General features: G+C 38.2%; 2 protein-coding genes across 9 annotated transcripts in view; one reads left to right on the top strand and one right to left on the bottom strand.

Annotated features, from left to right (window-relative positions):
• Positions 1–21,258, bottom strand: part of LOC139135765 (uncharacterized) — a 61,109-nt gene that overhangs the window by 11,286 nt on the left and 28,565 nt on the right. The window contains exon 1 of one of the 8 annotated variants that reach the window (XM_070703454.1): positions 17,735–17,938. The exons of 3 other annotated variants lie outside the window; for them this stretch is intronic. In XM_070703454.1, the coding sequence (XP_070559555.1) occupies positions 17,735–17,810 (76 nt within the window). In that variant the 5' untranslated portion in view covers positions 17,811–17,938. Of the gene's footprint in view, positions 1–2,165; positions 3,306–5,879; positions 6,301–13,829; positions 13,950–17,734; positions 17,939–21,258 lie in introns of those variants that run through there. 4 more of the 8 variants (XM_070703458.1, XM_070703452.1, XM_070703457.1 and 1 more) reach the window with 4 other exon arrangements.
• Positions 5,583–21,258, top strand: part of LOC139135767 (tumor suppressor candidate 2-like) — a 58,131-nt gene continuing 42,455 nt past the window's right edge. Inside the window, exon 1 of the mRNA XM_070703460.1 lies at positions 5,583–5,859. Within this exon, the coding sequence (XP_070559561.1) occupies positions 5,690–5,859 (170 nt within the window). The 5' untranslated portion in view covers positions 5,583–5,689. The remainder of the gene's footprint in view (positions 5,860–21,258) is intronic.

Raw genomic sequence — 21,258 nt, 5'->3', positions numbered from 1 at the left:
TTTTTTTAATTACAATAAAATAACAAATACAACACTTAGAGGTAATCCCTTGTAAACAACTAATACATTTTCTGGTCCGTATGACATTTCATCTCACAATCAAACTCAAGTCGGTGTTCATCTTTACGTGAAAAATCATGTCATACAGTCATCTCAATCTTAATCATCTCACGCTTTGAGTTGAAGTATGGCGCCGTTAAACGTGACAATATGTACAGATTAATACCAATACGTGGAGGAGTGACCCGATCAAAGAGCGAACCATACCATATTTTCTATTTTTAGACTTGAATGCATGCGTGTTACTGAGACAAGGAGCAGTTTCCAAGGCCTAGTTTCCTTAATCCACGGGACTGTCCAGGGTATTTACATTCGATATATCTGATAAAAGTCGATTTCATACATTATTTTAGCAGCCATTCTAAGCTTTGTTTATCCGAACGCCACGTGATTTTCAATGACATGTGTAAAAATAATTTATTCGAGCATAGTATTAATCGACGCACGGAAATATATATATATATATATATATATATATATATATATGTGTGTGTGTGTGTGTGTGTGTGTGTGTGTGTGTGTGTGTGTGTGTATTTATATGTATGTGTCTTTATGTATGCATGTAATCATGTGTGTATAGCTATGTGTACGTATGCGGGCTTCTCAAAAATGTTACCCTTGAAAAACAAAGCACAGAAATTAAGACTGATAAGATTAGTACACAAACGAGTGAAACTTAAACATTTTATATCAAATCTGTTTATCAAACAGTCCCTTTAGTATCGTTGGATTTACACCTTTGAAATATTCTCTTCCAAAGATTAAAGTTGTCAAATAAAAATAGCATAGTGTTGAAATTCACTGCAATTTACCACTCAATACAGTCTCTTCCATTTCGAGTAATTTTGTATCACGTAGCTAGTGTGAGCATGCGATCGATGGGGAGTCATTACAGGACATGCAGTTAGAGTGACAACTGAGAAACGTGTCGACTGGGGGTCCCTAGCCTGTAATAATGAGCGACCACATATCTTGTAGTGTGCAGGTGCGTGCACGTGTTCAATGGGGGCATAGGCCATTTGAGCGACATACTCTGTCTCTGTTAAGCCATACTGAGGTCGGTTAAAGAATGATTCAATCGGTTCTACAGCTGTAAAAATACTGCAAGGCATTTCGGTGACGAGAAAACGCTGAAACCACATGTAGGCCTTCTATAAGCGAAGTTCAGAACACGCTTTTCATGTGCAGTGATATGAGAGTTGCGCACTATCACTTTCGTCGAAAAGTGGTTTGGATGAAAGTTTTCGCTCTGCAAGATATCAACCGTATTAAAATACGTGACTCTAACTCAAGTAACTTCTAAACGTGGTCAGTTTGCACAATCAATGAGCTAACTTAATAGCCAGAAAGATGTACTTGGTATTTGGACTCGGTGTTCTGAGTTCAACGCTATACACTGTATATAATATAGCAGATTTCAATGTGAATTAGGTCAAAAGCGTGCGATAAGTTTTCTTTATCACAACATGCGATGGGTGGGGTTAAACCAGTCATGTTTTGTGGTGAATCACTCGTTACCTGCAAACGGACTGCGACTAGAGATATAATCGACATGAAATTTCGCACTGCCCTACCGGGTCACCAAAAACACCTGCATTCGACAATGCAAATTAGTATAAAGCTGTCCCGGCCGATTATTTAATAGCGAATTTTATCCTGTTACCGGGAATAGTTATTAACAGTTCTTACATGTAGGTTGTCCAGCTTCAAAGCATGCTCCGAGACCAAACTCAACACACTACAGACAGTCAATATATTCAAATAGACACGTTTATGGCGACACGAAAATATCATACTCAAACTTGGACTGCTTCACTGAACCTTTCTGTTATTTTGTTTGTCAACAAAACAACGCATTTTGTATCGAAATTATCTTTGATACCAACCATTCGATCAGATGGGTGTGCTCCACGTATAAGCGTGATGGAGGCAAGCGGTGTGTTTTTCAGAAAAGCCCGACTTATCGTTTGAAGTGTCGGCCTAGGTGACAAAAGAACGGCGAAAACGAGCTCAGAGGACAGCGATGAAATATTCATAGGAAGAGTATATCACTGATATAATCCTCCTGTAAAAAGTCGTCAAAACTACATCGATTTTGAACTCACATATTTGTCCCTCCGTTTCCATGCTTCCTTCCGTAGTTAGACGGTCCTGTCCCTGGGCCAGTGTTTGAGCTCGGGTCACACTGACAATAAGTCAAAAGTTCACGAGTAAAGCGACGAGTGGAATAGGCCTCAGCACAGGTAATAGAGCATTCACGCCCCCTGAGATGCTGCCCAAAGAAGGCGGTTTGGTTCCTCACGTATTGCCCGATCCGTTGTCGATGTTGTCATTTCAATTCGGGAGCTGACAAATATCAAACTCTAGTAGTATTCGGGTCGGTACATGATTATTTTTAACGGTGACGATTACGAACAGGTAAACTCAGATATATATTTTGACCTCTATCGACATCCAATCCTATAATTAGTCACAGCAGCTGCATTCTTCATCGTCATCTCATTTCCTACCGTCGTTCCCACAAATCTCAACTAAAAGTTATCACATCCGGGCCGAAAACACCTTTACCTTTTCCCCCACGTCTTCTCCAAACGGCACTTTCCCTCCACATCCCTACTTCCCACGGTGCCATCCGCGGTGTTCTCTTGTTCTCACACCGTTCGCCCGAGTTGGCTTATTCTTACGTTTCATCTTTACGTCTCTGCGTGATGCTCGCTTGAAAAACGTCGGGAAGCTCCAAAATATTGCCTTGTCGAACGAGAACGTGAAAAGGTTGAATGGAACGCCGTGACGAAACAGGGTTTTGACAGGTGACAGTGGTCACACAAGGGTATCCCGTGTATTTGTTTGCTCTTCCATCACATAGGAGGTACAAATTTGTGTCAGTGTAGTCAACATCCAAATGTCAGACTAGATCCGATTCGGACTCGCATCCACGGACTAAAAATTCCCGAGTTTGATAGCATCTTCGGACGACGTCACCGAATATTAATACGATTCTGAATTATTAAATCTTTCCCCTGGGCACACAGTTTCTGATACCTGGTTACATTTTGGTTGGATATGAGAAACCCTCGCGACTTACATAACGTCTGGAAATGTGATGAAGGAAGGAAAGAACCTGGATTTCAAACGCCAAGTAGGGTGGAAAAAGCGATTGAGCAGACGACTTTAGAATTTTTTGATGGCCTTCATAAAGCCTAAATGCCCGCATATGAATTCTCATCACATTTTCAGCGCATTGTGACTTTTAGTGACGTTTGGAGTAACTTTTTATGGGATGGTGCACATCATTCAGGCAGTCCCATAGTGAGTTGACAGACACGGAAATTACATCACACGGAGGCTCAAGGCAGCGATTGGTACATTAACCGCGTGGATTAGTAGTTTTGGCCAATCAACAATTGCTGGTGTATTACTTATTGAAGCGATGTGGGAATTAAATGCGATAGATAGCGGAAAACTGATAAAAGCAACCTGTAAAAGAATCAATTTAATGATATCAGCAGCATCTGTCGAATTTTAATAATCACTGATAATAACCGACGCGCCCTAAACATCATGATTGCGCAATATTGCTTGCAGTCATATTTCTTTGAAATCTACAGTGGTGCATGTCTTTTGTTTCAGTTTGCTCACAGTGGAGACGCAGTTTTTGTTTTGTCTAAAACAGTCCAAATTTTGATCAGACCAGTGAACTGAGAGGGAGTAGGACGAATAGTTGATTTAATTGAGTTTCTAAGCTTTAATAAGTCGAGACAGGCAATATTTTCAATTGTGGAACACGGAATAGACCTGGGTATTAGCTTTTTTTTTACCGTGGGTTTTGATGAATCAACAGTGGTCATCGAACTGTCGGGATTATGGCCTAGAAGAAGAATGATTATTTGGATCGAGTATCTTCGGTTGTGAAATTTTTTCACGGCATTTATGTCTCGTGTCGCCTAAACAATGATAGAGAAGACGTTACAGCTAAATTATGCATGAATCAATGGGCGGATTATTTGGATAAATGACTGTGACAGTATTTGATTGTACTCAGCGTATGTTAACGTCACTGTGGAGACTGCTATCTACGACTGTCCCCGAGGAACGGAATGTCTTTTCGAAAACAATTGTACACAGTCCCTTCAATGAGAATTGCATTTCTTCTTTGCAAATGTCACGTTAACTTGTGGTCAGCAAGTGAGACGGTCATCCTTGTTGACCGGTTGATTTTTCTGAAAATTGTAGAATGTCAATCCAACATGTTATAAGTAGTGACGACGTCCATAAACACTGAGACACAGTCAAGGTTACCTTGATACTCCCGTTACCGTGAATTCTTTACTATATATTATGCCTATAAGAAAGTGTGTACTAAGTATTTTTTTATTAAACACTATAAGTCACCTGATCTTGGCCTTGAAATTCAGTGAAAAGACACAGTCTGATTTGTAAATTTGATGCATTCTTGCATTTGTAGTTTTCCATGTTGGCTTACGAATCCATCGACCTCTTCAAATTTGAACAAAAGACAACACAATCGTGATACAGATCAGCCAAGTTGGCCTTCTTCAGCTAAAACGAAACAACATGAACAAAATTATGTCCTGGGGGAGAGGGGCAGATTGCTGGAAAACGCCGTACCCTGAGTTTAATTCTGTTTTTTAGTTATTATAATATATCTTAAAACAAAATGTGCTGTTAATACTAGAAATATCCGGTCAACGTCACAGCATCAGATTAAATTTCTGTCGAGAAACAATTTGCATACCTCGGTTTAGCTGTAGTGGGGGGGGGGGGGTATTTCCCTATGCAAAGGACACTTGAAAAGAACAGGCTACACAGCACAACTACCCCAAGGTTTATTTTTACGTGTACAGACTTGGTTTTTTTATACTGTGTATGTGGGATAGAGTAACTGTGGCAAATCTAGCTACCATCCTCTCACAATGGAGGTCTCTTTTTCACCTCCATGTTATCACAGTCTCAGGTACCAAAGTAACCCTGTTCTGTCAGCCTTACCATAAAAAGGTGTTGTTTATATTTCTGTTGTTTAATGTTTGCCAATAAAATTGAAGAACGCCGTTGCTGTTGTTTCAATCACGGTTTAATACTCTACTGACCATCAAGAGCCTAGAGGAAAAGGAATACCACAATAATAATTGGACCTCCATAATTGTACTTTGGAAGGAATGTTACGTTTGGCGTTGTACTCAATACTTCCCTGGTATACTTCAATTTCACGAAACCCTATGAAGATAGGATTACAATTATGTTAATATTAACCAGTATATTCTGAGGCAAATCTACTGCTCACGCGATCAGGGCGAAATTAATGTTTTTAATTGAATCTAAAGTAAAGAAAAGGCTGCGTCGAAGAATATACGATAATAGAAGATGAAAGTTACGGACTACCAACGTAAAATGCAGATAAGGGAAAAGCCAAAAACATTTCTGAGAAACTCCATTCCCCGCGTAACTTGGTAGCACTGGGTTGGGCTTTCTCAACTAACCAGTATACGCAACATTGGAGTCATGAAATGAACAAACAGACGCTATGACACAAGATGGCTGCCTTCCTGGGATGTGAGTAGGCGAAGATATTATGTTTCTCTGACATTATTTGTAATTTTGCCTTCTGGCCATGGGGAACTCCACCACAAGGGGCGTTAGGAAGCTTATGTCGCCTGTGACGAAAGCATTCTACGGAAACACGACAGAAGATGACGGTAGCTGCTCCAGCGATATTGGTAACGATGCACTTTGCAAGCGCTTCTGTGCAGCGGCCAGCCCGTTTGTCCTCACTCGAACCAGGTTATTTACATTTTTCTTACCTTTTCGTGTGCCTCCATTTTGATGTTTTTGTTATGTTTTCAGGAATACGACTTGTATTGATGTTGACGTCTTTCTAACCGTACAAAATATGGAAAACGCGTCTGGTATGCAAAGCTAATAGGTTCCAAGGGGTTCGGCATCGACGCGAGGAAGTCCCCTCAACGCATCATGTGGCACAGCATTAAATATATTGATCAGGGGCAGGTTGTATCTTCCCGCTTCGTATGTTGTTTCCATCTAAAAATACACAGTACGGCCTTCTGGAAGGTCAGGTTATATCAGAACGTTTACAGGGCGGATGATATTCCATACGTGCAGCGTGGCTCGTGCGAAACCTGACGCGTATGTCATGAAAATGAATGGGCCGTACATGCACACAGTCTCCGTAGCTTTGTTGGGCCCCCCGACGGCGATGGAATTCAAGTACTGACGTCATGTGTTCTAACCGTGCCTATCCTAGAACACGGAGCGAGCTGCATAGCCAATAGGTTATCAGCCGCCAGTTATAATTTCCAACTAAGCCCGTCAACTGAACCTTGCTTGCGGCGTGTAACTGTAAGCATCAAAATAACGAAGCAGTAAGTAGTTTAACACAACTGACTGTTTAAAAATAGCGATGCCGTTGGTTGATAGCTGTGGCCGTGTTGTAGCATACTCTCCGGGTGTGCATTATGACTTCACTTTCTCTTGTCCACAGTTGTAAAGGCATCGACTGTCAGGGCGACTAAATCAGTCTGTCAATACTCACTGAATGCATCTTAATTAATGTTGGAATGATCCCTAATTGCTCTGTCAAATCAGTTGGCATTAGTGCAGTTACTTTAGCAAAAGCCAAGGGGAAGGGCAACCATCATATTGTGCATATTTTAATTTAAAAATGAATGGAGTATTAATATTACAGTATTCTATTCTTGACAGTTACCATACCTATTCACTCCAGAGCAACCAAGATTAAAATAATTAATCATGCAGATGTTAGTAGTTGAATCAAATTAAGTGATGCTTCTGTTTCACACCTATCATTGCTTAAAATAGGAACACCAGGAATGATGGAATTTGAGCTTGTATATATTTTGTAGATCAGAAGATCACATCATTTAAAATTGATAACTTGTAGGTGCAGTTATTGATCTGTAAGTTTTCTCTTTCCCATGGGAGTGGTTTTGTGATATGGTAAATATTTCTACACAAAGATAAGGTATCATATAAGCAGTCGAGTAAAAGGAAGGCCTTGTCAGAATATATGGATTTTATGGACCGTAAATCTAGAAAGGTCAGTATTTTTTATCAAAAGGGTTTGGCCTTGTGATAATGAAGTTGATGTCAAACTAGCAAGTTGCTGATTACAGTTGACCTCTCATACTGCCTTCATTTGAGCATGTTCTTGACTCCAGTATCCTGCTATGAGCCTTTGAAATACGAAAGGATTAAGGATTTATAATTATGCTTTTTTCACCGGATGGAATTTTGTTGGAGGTCTCTCTTGAGCTTGTGACATCTCTATAAAATGAGAAAATCAAGTTTGAAACAGCTGATTATATGTAGCTTTAAAACTTACTTTTTTAATGTTTTGTCATTGTGCCCCCAAAAACTTTGTAAAATGTCAAATGTTATAGAGTGCTTTTTTAAAATGCCAAATACATGACATTCACATATTAAAATTTACAAAACATTGATGAATGGGCTGGTATCTTGTTGTGCTGTATCAGTGAAAGCGAGCACAGTAGCTAGCTGGAGATTTGGTAAGCCCATGGCACCAGTATACATGTAGGTTTAGCAGTCGGGGGAAGAGCCAATGGCGTACCGTATATGTAATGAAATTAAGGCAAGAACCAATCATGTACTGTATATGTAACAAGGGTCAAAGGTTACGTTGGTTCACTTTGAAATGTTATGTTCAGATGGCGATATGACCTGACAGATCCACCGATCGAGTGAGACTGTTGGCTACCCGGAAGTATCTTAGCTCCAGTCGAATGGCGACGTTCCACCGTGCTAAAAATTGTAATATTTCTTCAGGAATAGTTTTCTGAGTTTCTTTACCCTTGACCATATTCGACGAAGAGTTATTGGACGTATTTCATTCTCTTTTCAAGCTTTTGGTTAACTTCTCAGCGATTGATCCGGCGCACGTTTTTCTGAGCGAAGGGTCAATCGTACCGGGAAACGCATGGTGATCGAAAAAATCGTGCTCCATCGTGCTCCGATGACCGACTAAAACAGTTGACCCATCTTTGCAAAGCTTTAAACATTCTCCATACTGCAGATGGCAAGGTTAAATTGAAATTTGACCAAAAATAGGCGATATTTGGCAACAAATAACTTACTGTAGATTTACAAGGGTCAAATGCTGATTTCTAGGAGCCATACCCGGCCAGGAAATTCATCCAAATAAGTAATTTTCAATGTACTAACCACTTGTGTCGGTCACCATCTCGGCCATACTGAACATTGTGCATAACGTCTACATCTAAAAACTACCCAGTGCTAAAAATAAAGGCCGAAATCAAGCCGAAATGTTCCAAACTCGTTGCAATGTACGAGCCCAGGTTTGCACTTTTAATTATTCATAAAGGTCTACTGCAACTTTCACCACTCACTGTTTTATCACAGCCTGTGATCATCCATATTTTTTCAGGCATGAAATGTCTTTTCCTTTTTTTTTCAGGGCCTAATAGTGTTTATTATTTCAATCAGCTAGCAGGTGAATTTTGAGTTAAATTGACCGACAATCTCCCATGTGGACAAGGTCACTGGTGATACTTCTACATGGATACACTTTGCAATTAAATTTTATGGGATTGTCATCTGCTATGTACTTCATCAGCATGGCTAGCCCATACCTGCAACCTGTGTTAAACTCCATCGCTTAGCTAGGTGATTGTCAGCAGTGCAGTGTTTTCCACAGCTTGGAAAAACAGACGGGAGACCAATTAACATAACTATGGATAATTTGCATATTTTTTGTTGTGAAAATGTTTTCTTTTATAGTTATTAACCCCTAAAAATTTCCTTGGGGATAACCTTGTGTTGTACTTATTGTAACGTACATCAATGCTTGTATTGCCCTTTCCCATTTAATTAAAGGACCACACAAGCGTGATCTTGCGTGTGGATTGCCCTTTGAAAAATAACAATTACCACCATGCGAAAACAAAAAGACTTTCCGAGGCAGCTGAATACAAATAAAGGATAGAGATTGCTCATTGAAAATTGACCTTTAACAGAAGAGACTAGTTACAGTGTTTGTTTAGCAGCGGTGATAATGTGTCTTTATGGCCCATGAGTGTTCCAGTTACGATATGAAATGGGATATCTGCATGGGAGAGTGGGCTTATCGTGTTGTCGCTATCTTCTCCCATGTGATTACCTTTCAGAAATAGACTGTCCCGTCGGTTATTGATATTAAGGTAATAATATTGAGTTAGGAAATGTCACAGGAAGTTGCCGTGCCAGGGGAAAATTTGTAACCTTCGTATCAATCATTTGATGTGAACCTTGTTATTTTCACTTAGTGTTGTACTTCTAAATACTTCAAATGATTTCTCTGTCTAGGATCAAAGGACTGAGTTATTTTCATATACTCCACATAAAATTTATTGCTATATCTGTTGTTGTCATCAAATATCTGTCATGAATAAATGTGGAAAACGCCTCTGCAAATTAATTGACATCAACTTTTAGTTCATAAGACTTCTGAGGGCAGTGATGGAAATGTTCCCAAAGTGGGTGTGAGGACATATGTAACATTTGTTAAAAAACAATTATACATACTAAAGCTTTCATGAAGGTAATGGAATCTTCATAAATGTTGATCTAAGCAAGCTGTAAATGGTACGTTTATTCACATTATTTTATGTTTAATATGCACATTTGCTGGTTATTAGTCCCCACGGACGAAGTCCAGCGTGGACTTATAGATTGGGTCCCGTCTGAGCCGATTTTCTTCAAACTGTGTGCAAGGATAAAGTACTGTGCCATAAATATGCACGTCAATTTATTTTGCGATACAATCTGATATGGCCACGGGGTGGCCATTTTGTTGCAAATTAAGCAAGTTTTTGAACCATAACTCAACTATCCCTGAACCGATTGCGTTCAATGTTGGTACACAGATAAGTACTATGGCATATGTATGCTTGTCAATTTATTTCGCGATAAGATTTAATATGGCCTCCAGACGGCCATTTTTTAATGATTTTTCATGGTTTTGAACCATAACTCAACTATCCCTGAACTGATTTCGTTCAGTGTTGGTACACAGATAAAGTACTATAGCATATATATTCAAGTCAATTTATTTCATGATACAAGCCAAAATGGCCGCCTTGAGATTTTTTAAATGTTTTTTAATAAAAACTCAACTATCCTTGAACCAATTTCGTTCAATGTTGGTACACAGATAAAGTACTATGACATATATATGGACGTCAATTTATTTTGCGATACGATCCAATATGGCCATTTTGTTGCGATTTTTCATGTTTTTGAACCATAACTATCCCTGAACAGATTTCATTCAAACTTGGCACACAGACATTGTATTGTAGTGTACATTTGCATGTCAATTAATTATGCGAGCAGGGACTATGTCATCAGTGATGACTTGTTGTTCTTGGAAAATATGCAAAAACTAACTCTCAGCTTCATGTAGCTGAAAGCTTCCAGAGTAACTTAGGTCCCATTTTTGTCATTTCTTTATTGTTTTATGAAAAAATGAATGTTGTCACATTTATGAGAACACAGAACATTCTAAAGAGCAAATAGATATATTGTGACTCTTCATGTGAAACTCATTATTTATTGACAATAAACTTTCCCTCAGGATTATTTAGATCTGCATCTGGCGAATAGTGTATTACTAGACTGTTGAAAGCCGCTTGTGCTATGTTTGCCTTTCCAAGTACTGCACAGGGAGAAGGCACCAAGTACAGCCCTTACAATATGCATGATATGACTGGTTACTATGATATGATATTGCCACGGGGTTCTGTCGATAGTTTACATGTGTACATGTGCACAAATAAAGAGGCAAGATTGTGACAAGCTGTAGTTTACAGTACATATGCATTGACTTGTAAGATTGTTCGTCATTTGTGTATGTGTATTGACATTTTGAATATCAGGAAACAGAACAATTAACAGAACCAAAAACAAGGACTGACAATTGGAGCCAGAGTTCCACAGTGACTTGACATCTGTGTAATACTATGTTTAGGGTAACAGATCTGGAGCAATATCCCATGTACATAACATGTACATCCGTGGATACGTGTTATTGCCACAGCCCACTAACTGGGAGATAAGCTGAAACTGTTGTTATTCTCAAGTACTTTAAACATGTTTTAGTCCATAGCATCACTTGGGATATCTTTATTTCAACTGCTTTCAGCAAGTTTCATGTGGATCACCTCACATTTTATATATTGAATAACTGGCATAGACTGAAGGAACCATCGACACAGAAAATGTTTGCGTGTGATCTTTCATTCTGTGCATTACAGAGAACTGTTTGGAGATGGAGGCATGTTACTGTGCGGAGTTGGTTTAAGGATTAGTACAGGCCTACCATGGTTCACCTCTGAAATTTGTTCGTTGGTCATGAGTAATAATATATTTATAATATAACATACGGTACAGCAATTGTTGTGTTGATGATTTTCTGAAGGGATGAAGCAGTTTTCTTGAAAAAATAATATTTTGGTAAGCGATACTCATGTTTTTGATCTATGATTGTTTCCTCATTGCATCATAGCTCATTCCTTTTAACCTGTTAGTATGCATTTTGGCGTTCACTTTGACCTTAAACTCGGTAAACTTAGTGAAAAAAGGCTTATTATTCAAAGAGGCAGTATTCATCTGCATTCAATTCAGAAATGTTGATAGTGTAACTTTTGAAAACCCCGTTTAGTAGTCTTAGGAAGATCCACAAATGTGGTTATTGGTAACTGCATTGGTTGTCACAGAACAGCTGTTCAGGTGAATTAATTAAAGGCACATATTTAGTAATAAGTCATGGTAAATTAAAAACTGTGCATGGGATGAAAGATCTCCATAGAACTACATGTAGACACCAGAGGTGACATGTAGTGGCCTTGAGACATCATTTCATTTTTTGCAGCTATTTGTCCATATTTAAAAAAAAATTTAAACACATAGTGAATAACTTAATCGTCCATCCAATAAAAAATCTAGACATCTGTTTCTTAAATCGGAATGATACTCTGTAGTGCAATTATTTTTTAATATAATCAGATGACCTTATTTATTTTGACCTCCCTTGAAAGCATGTAATGTTTCCAGAATAGCATCTGTAGGAGCAGTAATGCCTATTAGATGGTGAGATGTGTTGTGACTTACTACAGAACTGGGTCAAAGGCATTAAAGGGACAAAGTCGCCCATTTTTCATGAATTTTGTTTGAAATGAGATACTACTTATATTGTTTGACATGTTGAAAGATACTGAATGAATGGGTGAGCATGCATATATTTGAACCTGGCTTTAGACAAATTAAATGAAACCATCACCTGAATGAATTAGTGGTCATGACCTTAATTCATTCTTGCGATGGTTTCATGTGTCGTGTCTAAAACCGGGGTCGAATATATGTATGGTCACCCATTCATTCAGTATCTTTCAACAAGCCAAACAATATAAGTAGTATCTCATATCAAACAAATTCATGAAAAATGGCTGAATTTGTCCCTTTAAGATAGGCTTATCGTGAAAGTATTAAAACGCACATACACGCTCACACAAAAGTGGCAAAGACCAGTGTAATTGTTGTTTTAAAGCGGTCTGTCTCATGTATGGAGGACTCCATTCAAATACATATTTACTTGGTTTAAAAATCTTTCATTCCACACACCTATCTCAGTCTTCTTAGATTTGATTACAAACTAAAAAACCCAAATGAATGGTAGCTAGTACGTACCAAGAGTTTATTTACAGCAAAAGATCAGCTGTTGGGTTGGGCAAGAGCAAACACATTGTGACGGTTGTTAACAGTTGAGGAAAAAAAGGTAATTATGGATTGCTGGAACTTTCTGAGTAACTGTACAAAGTATGGCTGGATTGATGCCAGAAGTTGTGAATTTGATTATGCTACATGGTTAAGAGCTCATGAGTCCACTTCATGTTGACAGAGACATCAAGCCTGGTTTGAATTGTTCCATGCCCAGAAGCCATGCAAGGCTGAAAAGCATTGAATTTGTTTATGTGGAATTACAAAAAAGTCAGGAGAGCTATGCAGACTTTTTAATTTTACACATGCAAACTTTTCATCATCGAGCTTTGGAGCAAGCTTTCAGTTAGATGCGGGTGGCCCTTCTCCTCACAGGTGAACAGATGGGTCATGAGTTCAAAATGTCATTTGTAGGACGTGTACTTGGTCATACCAGCCTTGGTAGACATGCTATCGAATCAAAGAACATTGAGTAGAATATTTGGATTTGGCTACCATTTAAATGGTATGCTAGTATAGCACAGTAATTGGCTGGAATGTTGGATCAGTAACTTGATTTGCTATACTGCCATCTTATTCTTTGGCTGAAATCCTTCGCCCTCCCTTCAACAATTTCTAACTTAATGTTTACAAACACTGTACAAAACAAGAAAAAGAGACCCACGCTACACTTGACACAAAAACTGGCAAAATGGATACAAAAATACACAGATTGTTCTTCTACAGAAAAGTAAAGTGTTTTACAAATGTATTGTCATCAGTGTTGTACGCAATGTAGAGCAGGGCATTCATTACCTGTACTCAAAAACAATCTTGACAGACAAATATAGTAAAAACTCTAATCATTTCATGCACATATATATCAAGACACCAATTTGGAACATAGTGAAGGTATAGAAGAAACAAACACACTCTTAGCAATTAATCAGTCTTCTTGAGACGAGAAAAAAATGTGTACTTCACAAGATAAGAAAGTATCTTACCTACTAAAGAGGCGCTTAGTTCAGCTTATCGGCTGGTATGCTTACTCAAAGTGGAAGTGTCCTCCCTTGCTATGAGGGCACTAGACCACAAACTCAGCATTTAAATAACATGGATATCACCCTTACAACAGCAACAAAATGAAAAGTGTTTATTGGTGCAGCGGATGACAGCTAACACATGTGATGTTCCAGTGGCTTTTAAAGACCCGGGCAAATTTCAGCTATGCCGTTTGATTTGCCCCAACCAGGGAATTACAAAGGTCGCCAACAGGGGTCGGGCACTGACAGTCTGCATTAATGACATAATGCTGAAAATAGGAAGATATTTCTTGTGTGCGGGTTCTCACTTTCAGATGGAAATGGAAAATTGCTTCCATGGGGTGATATACGAGATGGGATGAAATTAAAAGAGTGTGATCCAGGATAATGAGAAAGCTGAGCAGGAGTCAGGAGTCTTGCATATGACGAACATAAACAACATCAGTCTTTTTCTTCCCATACTGTTATTTAAGTGTAGAATTAAACATCATATGACTGCTAATTAAATATATGCCTTAGGTGAAAATATAATTTCTTCAAACACACAGGAGGATATATATCATCTTGGTATGTTAGGTATGTACGATGTGATACTATCTTTAACAAAGAAGATAATTATTATAGTAGGTATGTTAGTCATATTTATCACTGTTACAACACCTTATAACACACAAATACCATTTTTAAGATAAATTAATGGTTTTATATACAGAGGAACAAATAAATTACTATACAGGGAATCCTTAAACACGCAAAAATCTGTCCACTGTTTTACCTTCCTTGATAGTGTTAGCAGTGTTAGATGTAGTCCTATTAAAGAGAAAAGAGAGAGAAATAGCAAAATTTTTGTAATCAATATTATATTTGAACAAAACAGTTATTGGACATCGCATATTTCAAAGTCAGGCACTTGTATTCACGAGTCTTTTGTGTACCGGTAGTAATTTTCTGATTACAAATATTGTTAAATCCAAAGAAAAATTTTAGTGATTGATGTTAATGCTAATTTAACCAAAAGGCAATCACAAGAGAAAATAAATGCTTTGGTCGTAGCATTATAGCTATTATTCTCATTTTTGAAACATGTCCAAGCATGTGTTGAAAACATCGATTTAATGCTTCTCCAAGTATTACAGTAACTTCTAGAACATTAGAGTTATTGTGCACTCATATGACACGCCAATATGGTTTTCTTTTTCATACATTTCTCCAATAGTTCAGTTTGTACAGGAAGAACTGCACTCGTGGGAAATGCCATCATTCAGTACTGAAGGATATCCTGAACACCTGGCTGTGTAGTTTGCACAATGTAATCATCATAATCTGACTGAAACTAGCATTGTACTCTTCAACCTCCTTCACCGCCAGGGCATGGTTTGACCCAGTTGTTTTTGTCAAAGCAGTCGTAGGAACAGTTCATTCGATGAATGGGGTAGGTCAGGGTGAAGATAGTCAGCTCAAGCTTATGTGGGACACATTACATTGCAAGACTTGCATATACTAGATAAAAAGTGCATATCAATTATTTCATATTATGCGCTGTGAAAGTTCACTTGATGTTTTTCATTTGATGCCAATGTATGTCAGTATCTGCCTGTGTCTGCTGCCTAATCTGATGCTTAGTTCAAAGTGTTATATATCAATTTCCGTGTCGTCAATGCAGTGCTTTTGATGGCAGCATCGTGTCACCCAATCTGTTCGAAGCAATATTGTGGCTTGGATCATTTGATACTCTGAAGACTGTCAATCATTCTGGACAAAGATGTCAATTATGGAGAGTCAGATTTGTGATTATATGAACTGTATAATTTTACATAGTAATTCAGTTTATATTGAATACATCTACCAAAGTGCAAACCACCCGCACAAAGCCACTCTGCCATTGTCGCTTTCTTTGTGTCCCCCCGAGTTGGGAAAAAAGTTATCTCTATGAACAAAATCATTGCAAAACACTGGGCTTGGACGAGTAATTTTTTAAGAGGAAAGTTTAATTTGTTGATTGATGAATGTGAACATGTGATCATGTTTGCTCTTTCGTGAGTTTTGCTGATAAAAATTCTCGATAGCAAGAGGGCACTCTAACCTCATCTTACATTACCGTGGCCTGTCTGTAACCCTGTTACATTTTTATCTGCATATTAAAAATCCATATGTCAGTCCTCATCAGCCTGTCACTGCTAGCTGGGGATGCATCACTATACACAATAGTCTGCATGAAATAAATACCCACATGTATATTCCCTCGCTGTTCAGAGTCCCCCTCCCCCTCCACACACACATATAGACACACACACACAGACACACAGAGAGCTAAGGGCTGCAGGACTTTGCTTTGAATTGGCATCAATAGATCAAGACACAGACGGCGGCTTCCTGAAAAAAAAACATCCACACTCAAGCAGATGTAGACTAATGACATAGCCTTTGGCAAGCAAAAGGTTATGTTAGTCTGGAATATGCAGTGTCCGCTGCCACAGCAAAGAGTTATGTGCATACTCTTATAGTCCATCAGTTAATACATTGAGTGGTAAAGTGTTTTTTGTTGGTATTGGAGTTCCACACATTTGTTCAAACACTGACTGATTGATCACCGTGTCCGGTTGTCTGGGCTTGCCATAATTCAACTCTTTAACAAGAGACCTATCTCGTGCACCAGCTTCTCTCTCACAAGATGTTGCCATTCAATCATGCATGCAAATGAGATGAAATATGCAAATGAGATGAACTGTATCAAATAAACACTAACAAGCATATTGTGACAAACAGTTGTCATCATCATATTAGCAGAGGTCATTTTTTAAATGTACCTAACCGGAAAAACATGTAACTTGTTAATGTAATGTTGTAAAGTGATTTTCTGATTTGTCTTTCCTGTGCATTGCTTTCATAGATCATAATTTTCTTTTTTTTTCGGCTGTTCTAATGCCTCTTCCAGTATTTGTTGTGAAAAGTGACAGCTGTTCAATGAGAAGGTCAGGCTGTTCAAGGTCTCACTGACAACAAACTTATCAGATTGTTTTTCTCTGTGCTATTTTATATTTTATCACGAATGATAGAAAGCCATTAACGGCATTCCTGGCGGCCAAGGCATAGATAGCGCAGGACAGAGATAGGGCAACATATGCACTGCCAAAGGCTTGTGGTCATGTCGGGACACTGGTGTAAATAAGGAGGTATTTGCCGATATGGTCCAGTGCCAATTAATTTTTAACAGACACGGCCGGTTCATCCTCCCTTCTCGTTTGAAGACCTCTCAACACCATTCCCCACTATAACAGTGTATCTTTGCCTTACAAAACCAGTGGGTTGTCCCACAATTTGCGTGTGAAATATTTATCATAGGAATGGATAACTCCTGGTGATCTGTTTGGCACAAAAGCCGGGTTGTGTGTGACTAAAGAAAAAAGTGAAAGTGGTTGATGAGGAGGAAAAATAAGGGCCAAAAATGTGAAATATATGAAACAATAACATATATGTTCAGAGAAACAGAAGTAGGGAGAATCTAGTGATTGATTTTGCCAAAAATGTAGTGAATTTCTCTGAAGAACTTAACCCATTGTCGCACATATTCTCACAAATGCAAAGTCTACTGGAAGTCTCAAAAGTATCAAAGTATTTGACATCATGCCTTTTTATAAAATATACTATCGTTTGTTTTTCTGAAAATGAGACGTCGAAGTAAGTTATTCACATATGGCCTGAGCGTAGAAAGTAATCTGTGAAGTCAGAGACAGAGAGGAATGTGTATCATCACAAATGGTGATAATCGCCACCATTTACCCGTATTAATATTGAAAGCATGTCTATAGGAAGGCATTGTTTATAATCTGAGCAGGCGATGGGTGAAAGAATGCAGTCAGACTTACGGATGGGCCAGGTTTTCCTGAGGAATCGAAATCTCGTCATGGCTTGCCTCCGCTTATTAGATACCTTTTCCCACATAATCTCAGGTCTTACCGGAAAAACTACATGGTGTGCAGGGATTCGCGTGTACAGGCCATTTGACTGTACTAACACTACCAGCTAGAGCATCGAAATGATGTAAATGCACTGCTGCTGCGTGTTACAATGGCTTCATATAAGAGCAATAAATTAGACATTGTTGTGAATGTAACTTTTTTCAATACCAGCACTCTTCTCCCCGCAAGCTGTGAGTTTTATTTGTCATTGACAGAAAAGATGTTACAACAAAGATGTAATTTGAATGTTTAGCACTCATTCATCACTACAAGTATAATATGTTTTTTTGTTAATGTCAGGCTTTATTTGTGCAAGAGGTAAACCAACAAATATGAAATCATGTGCAATTATTCTTTGATATTAATTCCAGTGTGCAAAGCTTCCTCAAAGTATTCAGCAGGTCATAAAATAATAATATGTGAAGTTGAAAGTTTGCCAACATTATTAATAATTGAAATTGTATGAATGGCAACATGTGGTACTTTTAAAGCAAAATGTATCAAGTTAAACATAAACATAAAATTGCAAATGCCATGTAGCATTAATATTTCAGCTTGGCCAATTGGCCAAATACATGAGCATCAGTATTTTAATACTGCAATTAAATACCTTCAATGATTGAAGTTTGAACAGGCGTAGTGGATTTTCATAGATAATTACCGTAACATCAACAAATAGGGAAACTTAAATGATTTTTCTGCATGATCTTATTTTGTTACTGCCACATACCTCATCTGGAATCTCACGATCAAGTTGTGTCCATCATTTTTGATACTGATACATGGAAAGTTTCAGTATTTGAACCATTTTTCAACTGGGTAATAGTTCGTACAACTGTTACAATTAAAAGTTTGAGAGCACCATGAGCAATTCATTCATGCTTTCTAGAAAATGTCAACCAAAGTGGTGGTGTTGTCTGCCACTGAGATGAGTAATAGCCATGAAATTGTTTGATTTTGTAGATAGGAAATTCATAGGAAATTCCATGAGGAAAGTTAAACACATTGCTGTGGCCACATTTGGGTAACAGCATCTGTTTGTTACCCCAAGGGCCCCTGATTTGCATGAACTTGTCTTTTTCCCAGTGGCCAACAGTCTTGCAGAACAACTTTTTTGAGTGTCTTTCTGGCCCTTGGGAAAACAAACAGATGCGGTAACCTTTGTGGCTAGTCCATATGTCTGTGCTGTCACACACCTGTCCAGCTGATTCACCAACTAACACAAATGAAGACACCTTTGTGAGTTATATCATTCATGTGGACTCAAAGTCAATGCCAAAACTTATAAAACACTCAGTGTGTTCAGACTCTCTAGCATGCACCCTTTGACATTGCTGTATCTGCTGTGAATTAACATCAAAAAGCCATGAAATCAAAGACAATTGTGTTGAGACCTATTTCCTAATAACTGGTAGAGTGGTCAGGTAGGACATAAATAACTCAGCAAATCAACTGTACCGTACATTTAGCATGATGGCAGTATTCAGCTTGAATGCATATGCCTACTTGAATCAGACACACAGTCTCCAGTGCAATAAAAGGAAAATGAAAGGAATAAGAGAAGAGTAGAAGAATGTAAGAATCACTCATGAGTCTCAGAAAATATAACTTGTAGCCTGTATGATGGTTTTCCAGCCTATACTATCATATCCTACCATGTTAGATGAGAACATAATCAATATTATATGAGCATTACCAAGTGGAAAGATCATGATTATTAACCAGAGAAAACCTTGCCTGGTCTAACAATTTTACCCAAACAACTTATAAAAACTGTTTTCTCCTGTCGGCAAAGGTACTTGTCTTTCTTCTTTTTCAAGAAGTGATCCATAGTCCGACGAAGGAGCTGTTTTGGCTCAGTATCAAACACTTTGTTTTGGTGATGATGTGCTGAAACACAGAGCAACTAATGGCCATGTCATTAGTTAATTAATTAATGATCTGGTGATTAAATGACTAAAATAATATTTGAACAGTAAAGAGCTTGGCGAACATTTAATTATCAAAGAGGTCATTTTGAAAAGACTTTCAATTCAGAGTAGCACATGAAGAAGTCAGCTTGAGATGCCTCTTATGAATGTTTGAGTAATACATGTACTGAGACGAGTTCTGTGAATAATGGTATGGTTAGGTTTCTGTATAAACTCAGAAATATACATTTTGAAAAATCTTCAGATGTTGGCAGGGCTGAGAAACAATTTGTTAAGATGGAGCAGAAATGATAAACCCTTTAAAGCTAGACTTTAGTTTAATTCTTGAGAATAATGGTCATTGCCCGAATCAATATGTGACATTCATCCGAGTTTGACCTTTGCCCTCAGCCATAGTCAACATGGCTGACATGAACTGCGGGATGGTCAGGACTATACAGACAACTTGCATAATCATAACCACACCTTGTCATGGATTAGATGGCAGGTGTCATTGTTTTCCAAAGATGAGATGATCTTTATATGGGAACATGGAGATCTTTCCATTTTTATCCTGGTGTTTGAAATACGTTAGATTTACATTTATAATTAAACCATTGAAGTGCAGAAAGGAAGGTAAATTTATTAGCAGGTGAAGCTATTTTTCATGCTTGAGCTATTTCCTTCAAACTATGTCAGATTACCATGACTTTATATATAGACGTACCATATTCAAGTTCAAAAACATATTCAGTCACATGTACCCCTACAAATATTTCTGTATACACTTTTGATGAGATACGGTATGAATTCTGACAGCCGTTAATCAACCACAATAAGACAGTGCAAATATTCACAAAGGGACAGTTTCTGACACCATAAAGGAAATTAACTTTGTCATTTGCTAAATGCTAAAGGTTTTCTCACTGGCCTGATGCCAGAAACCTGCCATATTTAGAATTGTTTACCCGTTTTTCAGAAACCCAATTCATTGTAGGTTTCTCTTCTTTTACCTTTGAAGTTTCACTGAGAAAATGGTGAAACATATGACTACCAAAAACTTATTCCAATTCGCAAGAAACAGTGTTTCATCTAGACAGGGGGCTGGGGGATTCCCCCTCCCTTGACATGTTGGCACCCCCTAGTAATTTGTCAATGGGGCACCAGCTCCCCATCAAAGGGTGTCAGTCACACCTTAGAGATACAAGTAGAACACAAGAGTTGGTCAAATCCCCCCTAAATTTTCTGGTAAAGGGGGAAAATTCCCCTTTTGATGCCATCCTGGATAAAACACTGTAAGACAGAAATTACGTGTTGACTGTGGCAATGAGAATTGCAAGTGCACTGTCATATTAACAAACTTTTGGTGAGAGAAGTAAATTTGCTTTCTGACAATTACAGTACGAGCTAGGACATTACAGTTTTTAATTGTGAATAGAATCATCAGTGCTCAGCAAAATTGTCTTCTCAGATGCACGTTGTGTATTTACCACAAACTTAACTTTCCCTGTCAATGAAAAT

Source organism: Ptychodera flava, chromosome 6 (genome assembly GCF_041260155.1).
Source record: "Ptychodera flava strain L36383 chromosome 6, AS_Pfla_20210202, whole genome shotgun sequence".
Taxonomy (NCBI): Eukaryota; Metazoa; Hemichordata; class Enteropneusta; family Ptychoderidae; genus Ptychodera; species Ptychodera flava.
Note: the sequence above shows the minus strand (reverse complement) of the source record. Positions and strands in the feature narration are given on the sequence as shown.